At 36.8% G+C, this 12443-nt stretch overlaps 1 protein-coding gene across 7 annotated transcripts in view; it reads left to right on the top strand.

Annotated features, from left to right (window-relative positions):
• Positions 1-12097, top strand: part of LOC134228653 (uncharacterized) — a 39594-nt gene extending 27497 nt beyond the window's left edge. For 5 of the 7 annotated variants that reach the window (XM_062710332.1, XM_062710354.1, XM_062710347.1 and 2 more), the window contains one exon: positions 5970-12097. In XM_062710332.1, the coding sequence (XP_062566316.1) occupies positions 6002-10093 (4092 nt within the window). In that variant the 5' untranslated portion in view covers positions 5970-6001 and the 3' untranslated portion in view covers positions 10094-12097. Of the gene's footprint in view, positions 1-3537; positions 3574-3863; positions 4650-5969 lie in introns of those variants that run through there. The other 2 variants (XM_062710366.1, XM_062710360.1) reach the window with 2 other exon arrangements.
• The last annotated feature ends 346 nt before the right edge of the window (positions 12098-12443 follow it).

The following is a 12443-nucleotide window of genomic DNA, read 5'->3' as shown; positions in this document are numbered from 1 at the left end:
ATAAAAATATTTTTTCTCACTATTGACGTAATCAGCAATGTCAAGGTGAACGGGCTTTTGCCGCCAAAAGGGCAAGCTGGCAGGAAGTGACATAGCATGATTAAAGAAAATGAATGGACAATAATTCTACAAGGTGCACCCTTACTGAACAGGTCAGTAAAGTAGTCATTGGAACTAAAGTCATGCAAGTATTGTTTGCAGTCCATTTCTTTTGAAGGTGAGATTTTGGTGTCAATCAGGTACTGGGTAATTCTGAAATTCCACTTGAATAAATCTGGATTTATATTGCACCTGGGCATGATTAAAAATGTTGTCACGTGCTAAAGTTTGAAATGTGTGTTGTTCACCTGTCCAGTTAAGAAAAACTGGCATTTTGTAGCATTTCCAATCTGGTTGCATGACTAGTCTCTCTTTAGGTGACCCTGAAAACTTGTGTTCTAATTTCTTGGGATGAATTTGATATTCCAAATGACCCTGGTAAACATGCAATCTTTAGTAAAATGATCCTTTAAGTTCTCCTTTAACAAATATTGTTACTCTACAGATCTTGGTATGGAATCCAAATTGACTGCTTTGACCCTATTATGTTTGAAACTGTTTCACTTTAGTCCATTCCAGATAAAAAAGTAATCAGTATCAAATCATTCCACTGAAGGATTAAATTCTCATTTAATATGGTGCTGTTCCTCATATCCAGCAAAGCTTAATCTTTGTACATAATATTGACGTAATGAAATGTGTGGATAAATATTAATGTATTTCTTATAGGAAATAAAATATGCCAGGTTTTTGCACCATTGTAGCAAATGTCATTATATAATAATGTATGAGGTTTTTTACTGGGCATTGGTTTCTTAGGCTTCCCTTCTTTTAGTAATTAGTTGTGTGGCACAGTAGAGAGTCGCAAAGTAGAGAGTTTACATCACAGGTTCGAATACTGTGGGTGTTGGAAACCGGGTCCTTTGGATGAGACCGTATAAACAGAGGTCCCTTGTTGCAGTAGGTGTTGGCACAAAAAAGATCCCTCTCTGCCCAATGACCCTGAGTGCCGAGTATAGGACAAAATTTGCAGCTCTCCGTCAGAAAGTGGTGGCATCCCCATATGAGTGAAAAATTCTTGAGATGTTAAACAACATACAGTCAATCAATCTATTAGCGATTAGTGCAGCCATCATACATATTTGGTCAACAACGGTAGCATGCATAGCTGGTTAGAGTGTTTACTGTAGAATTGCGAGGTAAAGAATTGATCCTTAAGTCACAGGTTTGAATCCATTGTGTAACACAGAGAGCAGTCCATTGGATGAGATTGATGAATGCTACCATGATGTAGTAATTACTACTAACAAATAAAAGAAGATCCCTCACTTTTCAAAGGCTGGAAGTGCCAAGTACATGTCTAAATTTGTAACTCTCCAAGGGAGTGCATTTCAGTAAGAGTGAAATATTCTCAGAGAGATATTAAACAACAACAAAAAGTATTTTTGAAAGGTGTAGGAAGTTGATTCGTTCTTTGCTTTTTGTAAGCTGTGCTTCACTGTTAACCTAACAAGTACTTACATGTATATACGAAGTGTACTCAGAGATAGATACTTAAGGTCAGACAAATGTGTGCTCTATCCACATTCCATGGCAGGAGATTGATTGATTGGATGTATACTGTTTAACGTCCCTCTCCAGAATATTTCACTGATATGGAGACATCACCATTGCCGGTGAAGGGCTGCAAATTTAGGCCTATGCTCGGCACTTACGGCCTTTGAGCAGGGAGGGATCTTTATCGTGCCACACCTGCTGTAACACGGGGCCTCGGTTTTTACGGTCTCATCCGAAGGGCCGCCCCATTTAGTCGCCTTTTACGACAAGCAAGGGGTACTGAGGACCTATTCTAACCCGGATCCCCATGGCAGAAGAAGACTCAGTGTGGTACAAGTTCCTGTTGTCAAGTTCAAGGTCACACTTTCAGGTGAATAGGTCATATTGTAATCACCGTCACAGATGGAGAACTACTAAGAAACAACCTGTTTAAAAGTAGTTTTGTTATTTATTACAAGGCTGTATTGAATTAATTTTTTTGCCACAGATGGGGAAATGGAAGTTTAGAATCACCTTGTTTTGTAATACACATATCAGAATGTCTGAAACATCATATTAACAACTGTTACAATTTAATTTTATGGCTAATGTGATCCTGCCAGGGGTTATGCAACAAAATTTGATGTCCTTGGTGGCTTTTGAACATCCTACACATGACTATTATTGCTATTTAATAGCTGTATGAATGAAAATTTTTTAAAAATCCATATTTTATTATAGTCCATCTACAGCTGCAGTGAATGGTCCCATCATAACAGTTATGATTATGTCATTATTGGAAACACGATATTTACAATTGGGAGATCATCTGTGCATTAACGGAGATAGGACATTTTTTCATTCATTTAATGTTGTTATCCCCAATCAAAGGACTAAATAGGGAAAGAGTTGTTGGATATATGAAGCATCTTGGGAGAATTGTTTTTTTTATGTTTTAACTTTGTGATTCAAAAGCTTGATAATGAATTCATCACACCTGAGAGACTGTCGTTAAAGTACATCATTTTAATGCATTCAGTATGTTTGTTGTGCTCAAAGTGGGTCTATTTATACAGATCCGGGAGAGCTGTTTATAGGTAGGTCTAACCACTGTTATTTCCTTTCATTGTACTTGTCACCAGATTTCACTGGAGCAAATTGATCTAGGTATTTCTGCATAAAAAATTTGTTCTGATCGAGGTAAAATTTTTTTGGGTTGTAATTTTTTGTCATATTTAATTATTTATGATTTACCTATGTACTCCAATTTTTTTCAGTTATCTCACACAAATCAACTGTATCTTGGAGAAATTTGTGAATAGGGATACTAATGTTCTCTCATTTTTTGTCGTCTTTTTTTTTTAAATCTTAAATAGTGCAAAGAAAACTAGTCCTTTGATTTATGAAGCATTATATTTTAGGAAGACAAGTGGTTAATATAACATTAAGTCTACTCCTCCTTGCTGGCATTGAGGAGGAAAAATCAAAAAGGAAATGCACATTCAGTTAAGTAGCTAGAAGATTGCATGATGAAATAAATCTTATCTTTGGTTCTGCAGGTGCTTTGGTGCAGCGCCTGATGAATTGTTGACCGAATTCAAAGGAATTTGTTTTGACTCTTTCTACTGAATGCATACAAAGAAGGAGATCAGGATCATTATAACCTGAGTGGGGAACTTGATACTGGGGCTCCGATACCCTTAGTTGCACAAATACTTTGAATCCCTTATTCATGCTTCGGCTGCTAAACAGCTCGGCATTGTGGGGAGGCCTGATAGACAAGCCATGGCCTCTGAGATTTTAAGTGCAGGTGAACAAAGTTATGAATAGGCTTTTGTTGTGCAAAATAATACAAGTAAGGTTCAATAGCTCTCGACCTTGACCTTCCCCCAAAATAAAAGTATCACAAGATATGGGGTATCCAGATTGGGATTTTGAGTCATAAACAACAACGTGTCTGTTCCAACTAAATGCCAAAAAGACTGAAATATGTACTTTGTAAGTAGTGGTATTTTTATTTGCATTCTTGCCTGAATTCCATTTATTTAAATCCTGATGGTATTTGAGATGCATTAACTGGAGTAAACTATACGTCATTGTAAAAGGTTACGAAGCATTTGGCAGAGAAAAGTGCTAGCTCTAGGGGCTTCAGAATTAGCTGAGAGACATTCTGATTATCTAAATTGGTATTTATGATTGAAGGGCCTTTTGGAAGGATTTAAATGTCTGTACAAATATCTCCAAGAATTGTGTAATAACACATTCATAAAAATAGGCATTAAGTACAAGAGAGTAACTGCCTTTACCTTTACATGTTATGTTATTGTCAAGAAGTGAGCAAAATATGAAAAACAATACATCTTTGTCTGTGAAAAACTGACGTAATATGACAGTCTTAGTGTGGCTAAAAAAAAAAGACCTGGAGGCCATCAACTGTATATTAGGAGAGAATAGAGTTTTAATTAAAACAAGGATGTATGTGAATTCATTGGTATAATGTGAATGTTGTGGGTTGGAGACGCACGTCAGCATAGCGCTAGTTGACACCTGTAATTAAACTGACTTTTAGACCGGAAAGCTCTAAATTTAATGGGCTGTGTTGTCATTGGTGTTTGAAATGATTTTTTGTATTTAGGTATGGTTAACCTTGTTTGTTTTTTCAACAGCAAAAAAAAAAATTCAGGTATAAAATGGTATGGAAATAGTTTTCTTGCCGGATGAATGTGTTTTGTTCTTTGTTGGCGAGGATAATGTAATATTGTGATTCTATTTTAATCTGCTGGAAAATATGTTGAGAGGCTATTCACATAGCTTGTCTTGCTGCGTTACAGTTAACTAGTGATATTGAATGCCATCTAAGCTATTAAGATAACAAATAGTTGGAGTGGCACATTTTTAATCTGGAGGTGAAGGTCATGGAATTTGAAGGTGAAGGTCATGTATCTTTGTCTGCAGACTGACAGCTGTGATTGAGAATCATTCTGTACCACAGTTCTTGCTCTGTGTGGGAGATAGTTTATTCTTTGATGTTTCTTTGGACTTAAATTGCCTCCTAGACGCTAGGCCTGGTTAATGTAGGTACATTACAAATGTAAAATTTTTCTTCCTTCTTTTCTCTTTACTTTTAAGATTTAATCTAGTATATCGTGTAATCTTGGCTTGACGTGAATTTATCAAAAGAAGTTAATATCACTGGGGAAGTTTGATGAAATGAATATTTAGAATTTTATAGACTGAGGTCTGTTTTTCAGATATTGAATGAAATGTTAGCAAATAGTTTGCAGATAACAAAAGAATTCCTGCATTATGCCCATTATGTTATTTTAAGAGTGCAGCCGTCTTGTTTTTCAGCATTAATACGTCAAGATGTGACTCTTTAACATAAGTGAAATTCTTCTTTGTCACTTAATTTTTTTTTTTAAATTCTTTAATGTTGTTGTCATTATTAAAACAATCCCATTTGTGTGTCAGCTGTTTTCAGAGCAAAGAATCTGTGGAATTAAAAGTCATATCTGTTGCAGAAGATGCTGTTTATGTTCTAATTTAAAATCTTTCCCTATATAGCGTTCCGTTGGCAGACATTTAGCTGGAGACAACTGTTCGTTAAGTGAATTGTACTCACTCAGAGTACAGATTGAGGCATATAACATATCTCTTTATGAAGATACTTGGATGATAAGAACCTCTTGGGAATATTGAATGCTTTTCTATATTGTCTTATACAAAAATAGAACTTATCAATTCAAATCCTACGCCTAAATTTTGCTTTCCTTTTTTTTTTAGTTTGAAAATGATGTGTTTTTTAAATATTCTGAAAATAACTATGCCCAAACCAACTATTCAGTTTGACATTTATTATTTAAAGTTGACATTGACCGAGATAAATTATATGGTGCATTATATTTCATTTTCGTAGACATTTAAATCTGTGAATTTATTTATACATTAGTTTTTAATGTGTGTTTTCATTCTTTTCTTCCAACATTTATGTGTTTTTCTCTCTCCCAGGGCTCATTGTACTTGTGCATCAATGTACAAATTTTATTTTCAGTACATTACTCCTGGTAGTGAAAAAAACACAGGTTTTTTTTCCATAATTGTATAATCATAAAAACAGGGATAAAATTTTGCATAATTTTTGGAATTCAGTTTTGGCATTGCTATGAGACAAATGGCCAATCTTTAACCATTATCCCAAACTTGGAACTAAGACACATGTCTATTTAAGTCTTTAGGTCATGCTTTGATTCATGGTCATCTTATCAATACCTTAAGGTCATGTCAAGGTCATTAGGTCATGTTTAGTATCCAATTTTGTATCTCCATTGGAAACGTAATAAGAATTAAAGATTGTTTTTCAAACAAATTAACCATGATTTTTTTTCTACTTTCAGAAGATGTTGACCTGACCAGTTTCTGATTTCTGATGGGTAACCACATGACCACGTCCAAGGAACAAGTAAGCCCTGAACAAAAGAATATGGAACCCTCCGGGGAGCCCCCAAACTCAGAGGTGGGAACGGAGTCCTCGGCCTGTATCAAGGAAAAACTGGATAATTTAATAGAAGGCTATCTGAAGTCCACAGATGCCAAATACAGTGATAAACAGGCCTCTGAAGACACATATAATAAAAAGGGAATCTTATTTGACCAAAATGTTCTAAAGACAGTGCAAAAGAAGGTCGATAATAATAATAAAGAAATAGTCACTAATGGAACAAAGGAGAGCACTAGTGAGACCATTAAAAATGGCAGTGAATGTAGTCAGGATAAATCTACTCCATCTAAGACAGAGGCTGAGGAAACGTCGTCCAATGCAGCCTCCTTTGAAAGTATGATTGAGCGAGCATTAAATGACTCGATGAAAAACACTGAGGAGACCTATGAAAAGACACGTATTTTAGAAATGTGTGAAGAAGATCATAAAGCTCATCCAAACAGTGATTCGGATTTCAGAAAGAGCGACAATGATAAAATTAGTGACGACATGAGTCTTTCTAAGAAGAATGTCATGTTTCTGAAAGATCACATAGAAAGGGTTTTAGAGAAAAACTTTCCAAGTGTCGGAAGCAAAAAGGAAGACACAAACGAGGAAGGAAAACTGCCTGTAAAACCCAAACCTAAGCAGCCATTACCCGCCATAACACCAGGACTGACGCTCGAGCAACACATGCAAAAACTCATCGACGAGCATCTGAGTAAGGAGAACTTATCTACTGAGAGTGAGTTACCAACTCGACCCAAGTCAAGTAATTCGTTACAAGGTGACCTTAAGAAAAGTGTGACAACCAGCAGTGTTTATGAATCTGTTGACAGTTCAAAGCACCAAACAGTAAATGCTGTTAGCAAACCCCAGCCGGCTCTCCAATCCCAGTCCAAGTGTCATAGTGTAGAGACAGTGGTAGATCGCATCATTAAAAAAGCTGTTAATGACAGCTTTCCTCCTCAAAAACCACAGCATCATCCAAAAGAGCAAAGATGGAAAAACTTGCGTGATGAGATTTATAGTGAATGTGATTTGGATCCTCCTAAAAAACGTACGGAGTACGACGCGGGTTCTTTTCCAAATCACGTCGAGGAGAACAGGATTAGAAACCAGGATATAAAATATCCTCATCAACAGAAGGTGCTAATTGCTGGAAAGGGGAACAATCATATGGATATGTTTCACACTCCCCCCCAGTCTCAGTATTTTTATCCTCCATATGTGAAACCAAACCTACATCACCCGGTAGCTTATAAACAGGACCATAAGTTTGACAACAAACATGAAAGTCAGTCAAAATATCTTGGATATCCGGTTAAGGGTTGTGAGAAATCTGGACGACCGGTGTCTGGTAGTGATGGTTTTCAGAGGACCAGAGTGGATATGGGTCCTCGGTCTTCTATGGGACCTCATCACATGCATGACGTTCACATGATGCCACATATGAACTCCCATTATCCTCCCTCAGACAAATCAAAATACCCTCATCCATCTATGGTCAGATATCCAGCTAAACCAATGGAGGATTTGCAGTCAGGTATTCCATCGGCCATGGCACCAGGTCCTTCACCACCACAACGATATTGTCATCAGAATTCTCAGTTTCGGATGCCTCAGCTCTACCCTAACAACCCTCCCATACCCTCTCCAAGAGAATATTTCAATAGTCCCACAAGCACAAAAGACCATTTATTAGTGCCAGCTAATATGTATGCAAATAACAGGAACACGGTCTCCAAGTCACCAGTCATGTCACGTTCATCACCCAATCACCACCCTCCCTCCTCTCCCAGAAGCCCTCGTCAACCCAGTCCATCGGTGTACCAGCAAACCAAGCCAGAGGTGAAGCAAGGCTGGCAGAGGCAAGATCTCTCACCAGTTAGTCCAAATCATTCACGGAAGAGGGATGCTTCAGGATTGGATTTGTCTGTGAAGCAGACGTCACAGTCTGGAAATGAGGATCAACCACTAGATCTCACTTGTAAGAGGCCAAGAGCCTCACCATCATCACATTTTAATCCAGGATATCCCTTGTACCCAGCTCAGATGGAAAAGCAGCATGATATATCCAAAAGTATACACATTAGTCAGTTACAAAACAGCATGGATAAATTCTGTCAACAGGCTAGTACAGATATGCCTGCAGGCAGAGTACCTCCCCCAGTGAAAGGTCATGAACATTTTCCACCTTCTGTGATGATGAATCATCCACACTGGCCTAATGTTCCTCACCCAGGGGGTAAGCAGAATATTCCACCGGTGGTGCCCAACCCTGGCCCAGAAAGACCAGAGGTGGTGCGGCCTCACCCCATCCATCAGCAGCATTTACCTCGAATGCCTATCAGGCCACCTATGCCTCATCATCTTCCTCAGGAGGCACCTGAGTCCCCAACAGATTCCAACTCCTCAGGCATCAAGAGGTCGGGAAGTGTGTCTAGACATGAACCTATACAAAACATTATTGGTAACCACTCACCAAGTGACATTTTATATCTCATTTGTAGACTGTGTAACCAAACCTACGGAAGTCCATATGGATTTAGGAAACATTTCAGAAACCAGCATGGATTTGAACCAAGGTCCGAACACACAATTGTACAAACAATATCAGGCACTAAGGCCCTTCAAGCACCTCCCATTGGACCTCATTTTGAGATGCATGGAATGAATCAGATGGGAATACCTTCTCATCCATCCCCAAACCCAAAATGTCAGAGTCCAAGGGAGTACTCCTCTCACAGTCATTCTCCTAATAACTATGAGAGGCCCCCCAGTGCTATGACTCTCCGACAGAGTGCTGGAAGTGTTGGCTATCCACCATCAAATCATGAAAACAGAAGACCTGAGAGCGTGCCAAGCATAACGGTAAATGAAAGTGCTGCAACTGATCCTCAGAGACCAAATATCAAGCCTGAGGAAAAGTTGGAACAGCAACAAAAAAGTCCCAAATATTTGGAGTGCCATGAATGTGGACAAACATTTCAACTCAACGATTTTGGATCTTACAAGAGACATTGTCGAACACATGGTAACCCCAGGATGGATCCCTTCGTAGGTGGAATTAATGATAGCTCTGTCCCTCTACATCCAGCGGATGATTTCAAAACATCTAAAACACTGACTAAAGAAGGAGAAACATTAATAGAAGTGTACGTGTGTAAATACTGTACATTCACAAGTAAGCTCAGTGCTCCTCTGGAAGATCACATTTCCCAACAGCATCCAGAGAAGCAGAGAAAGCTTATATGTATATTGTGTAATGGAAAGTTTCATCTTTACGAACAGTTCAAAATACATATGGAAAAAATGCACAATCTCACTGCTCCCAGTTACTCCCAGTTCAAGTGTCCCGAGACATCCATCGAAAAAGATGAAAAAATCTTCATCAAGCAGAAGAGTGAAGGAGTAACTGAGGCAGAATCATTGAACATTCCCAGTGACTTGAACAAAAGTTATAAAGCTATTCCAGCATCACAGGTTACCAAAATGTCTGCAGACAATGCAATCACATCAGCTAGCCCAGACAGCAGTTGTGATCCCATCTCTTCCTCACAAGCAGACAGCCAGACAAAGGGATTGGTCACAACCTCCCTCAATTCCACTACTGAGGTCAAGTCAGGTCATAAGTCCCAACCAGATGTTGTCTCCAGGCAAGTCAGCTGCGATTCAGAGTCTGATAAATCCATGGATTATACTGAAATGAAATACCTTCATAAGAAATTCAAAAGGAAAGCATTTTCATCAGAGAAAAGTGAGAGTCCGGAGAGTAAGAAAGTGAAAACATCGTCTGGTGTTGATAGTCCCTGCTCCAATTCCTGTGCAAGTCTGGACTCAGATTCTAATTCTGTTCAAATGAAAGAAGATAGTGAAGGTTCAGGCACAGACGTTTGTCAGAAATCATTGAGCAAAGGAAAGCTGGATAGCACGTCTGCTGCAGAGTCGACTCAGAGTGAGGCTCGACACCATCTCCCATTTGTGTGGGATAGAATTACTCGGAGCCAAGTAGGCAAAACTGTAAAGCCAGCAAAATAGGTTCTTTAAAACACTGTCTACAAAATCTGTGACATGCCAAAATTTTCATGGAAGGAAAAAAGGTGCTAGGTTGTGTCATTTTTTTTTTCAAATTGTGCTAAGAGAGATAACTCAAGTTTTGTGTTCAGATTGCTCACGCCCAGAACCGAGTGAACGTCCTTAGATGATTTATAGGAAATTATATATTTTTTTGTTCCATTTGTTGATCAAATGAATTTTTTATGAACATTCAATGTAAACCATTTCTGTTCAAGTTAGACGAGCTTGAAGCCTGTAAATACTGAAATAGTGACTAGCTTTCATTCAGAATGAGAGGTATATATCATATATGAGAAATTCTTCATTCAAAGTAAAATGACAAGTTATTGCATTTTTTGTGTTATTGGAGTCAGTACATGTTTGATGCCAATTTTTTTTTCAATAAACATGGGGTTAAGTCAATCCAAATTTAGACATAATGATAACATTCACTATGAATTATTTGAAAAAAAATTCTTTCAAAATGAAGAACTCAAAAATTTTCTGTTTTATTTAGTGGCTGAAGCTATTTCAAAAATTAGTTACATGCATGCATGTATTTATTTTAGAGTTAAGTTTAATGAATGTTAAAAAAAAAACTGTACAGTTTCTCTCAATTTTTTTTTCTAATTAGTTCAATGTAACACCACCAGCAGAAATTTTGCTTTTGTTACAATGTTTATTAATACAAGTTATTTTCTGTTCAAATAAAAAAGCATAAAAATATAGACAAATATTTTTTTTCAAAACTCCTTTTTTTAATGTGCTAATGTAACCGTCCATTATGTTTTATCTGTTTGCTTGTTTTGCTGACGTATTGTCAATTTTCACTGTAACATTTATCCAACAATAAGATCAATTGATTGTGTCAAACACATTCATATTTCATCATTCATTAACACTTCCAGACTTTATAAATTAGTGCTTGAGAATTAGGTCTAAATGTATTATTATTGTGAAATGTAGATAAAATTCTAAAGATATATATTTTTCTCCAGTATAGACCTCATCAATGTAGATTGAAAGACTGCTCTTTTTGTTAACGTTTTTTTTTTTTTTTTGCCAATGCTTTATTTGTACATGCAGTTATGTTTTTATTTTATAGCTGCCATTAAATGGCAACATAATCCAAGATTCCTAAGGCATTGTTTTATGAAGAGATTGTGAACTAGTTTTGTTTGGTAGGATTGTTAGTGATAAGTATGTTCATTTCTGTTCTCATTTTTATTTTAATGTTATGTGTTAGGCCTTGCCATTGAAACATGAGCCTTTTGATAGTTACTGCCCCTTGTTATACATTACATATTGTAGGTATATGAATAAGATTTTAATTTCATTACGTTTATGTCTCTAAGCATAATAGAACTGAGTGTGGATGAACCACCACTAAAAAAGTGTTCCATGTCATGTCTGCAATAGGAAAAAAATAATTCTGTTTTAATATTTGACATTATTTCAAATACTCTGTATGAGAAAAGTGATATTACTCTTTTTTACATCAGGGCATGAATTATTTTAAAAAATGGCTGATTTAATTATCAATCAACTCATTGTTTAACTTAGAGCAGCTGTGGAAATGCAGACCATTTGTGTTAGATGATCACATTAAAGAAGAATGTGACGTAAAATTGATGTACTCGATATTCGAGATCTTAATGTTTACGTGTGAATCTAAATAGCATATTGGAATTGGAATTTCCTCAGTTACTTTTTCTGTACTTTGATATGTAGTAAATTGTTACAGAATTGTCTAAAAATATTGGTAATTCATGAAAGCTTAGTATTTGGTTCAATTTTAACAAGCATTATTTCAGTTATTTTCAGTGATATGTATTGAAATATCTTCTTAGTTAATGGCTAGTCATTATAACATTTTATAAAGGAAAGATTTTGTTAATGAGGTCATTAAAGAGATTTTCCTTGCCAAAAGTGTAGTAAAGAATGTTACTTTATCGTAAAAATTACAAGTAAAGTATCAGAATTGATTTTGGAATTGTCTTGAATTTAACAGTCCAGGGTGTGGCAGATCGCAAAGGAAGGATTTTCTTGCAATGGATTTGGAGAAGGATCAGAATTTGACAGATTTGAGTCTTGAATTATTTTCAGGTCTCACTGATGAATGGTGCTTGTCATATACATGTATACAGGAAAGGCTTCTACTTGAATCTTGATATACCTCCAGCTTGAAAAGGAGGTGGGGGGGGGGGGGGTTGATCCACAAGTACATCCATTATGCTTGGATATAGCCATCCCTTATCCAACTCCTATACCACTGAATAACAACTATTGAGACTTTTAAAGAATATTACACAATGCCATTATAGGACACCTC

This window comes from Saccostrea cucullata, unplaced genomic scaffold (assembly GCF_032062105.1).
Source record: "Saccostrea cucullata isolate Sc308-1 unplaced genomic scaffold, CSIRO_AGI_Scuc_v1 ctg146, whole genome shotgun sequence".
NCBI lineage: Eukaryota > Metazoa > Mollusca > Bivalvia > Ostreida > Ostreidae > Saccostrea > Saccostrea cuccullata.
Note: the sequence above shows the minus strand (reverse complement) of the source record. Positions and strands in the feature narration are given on the sequence as shown.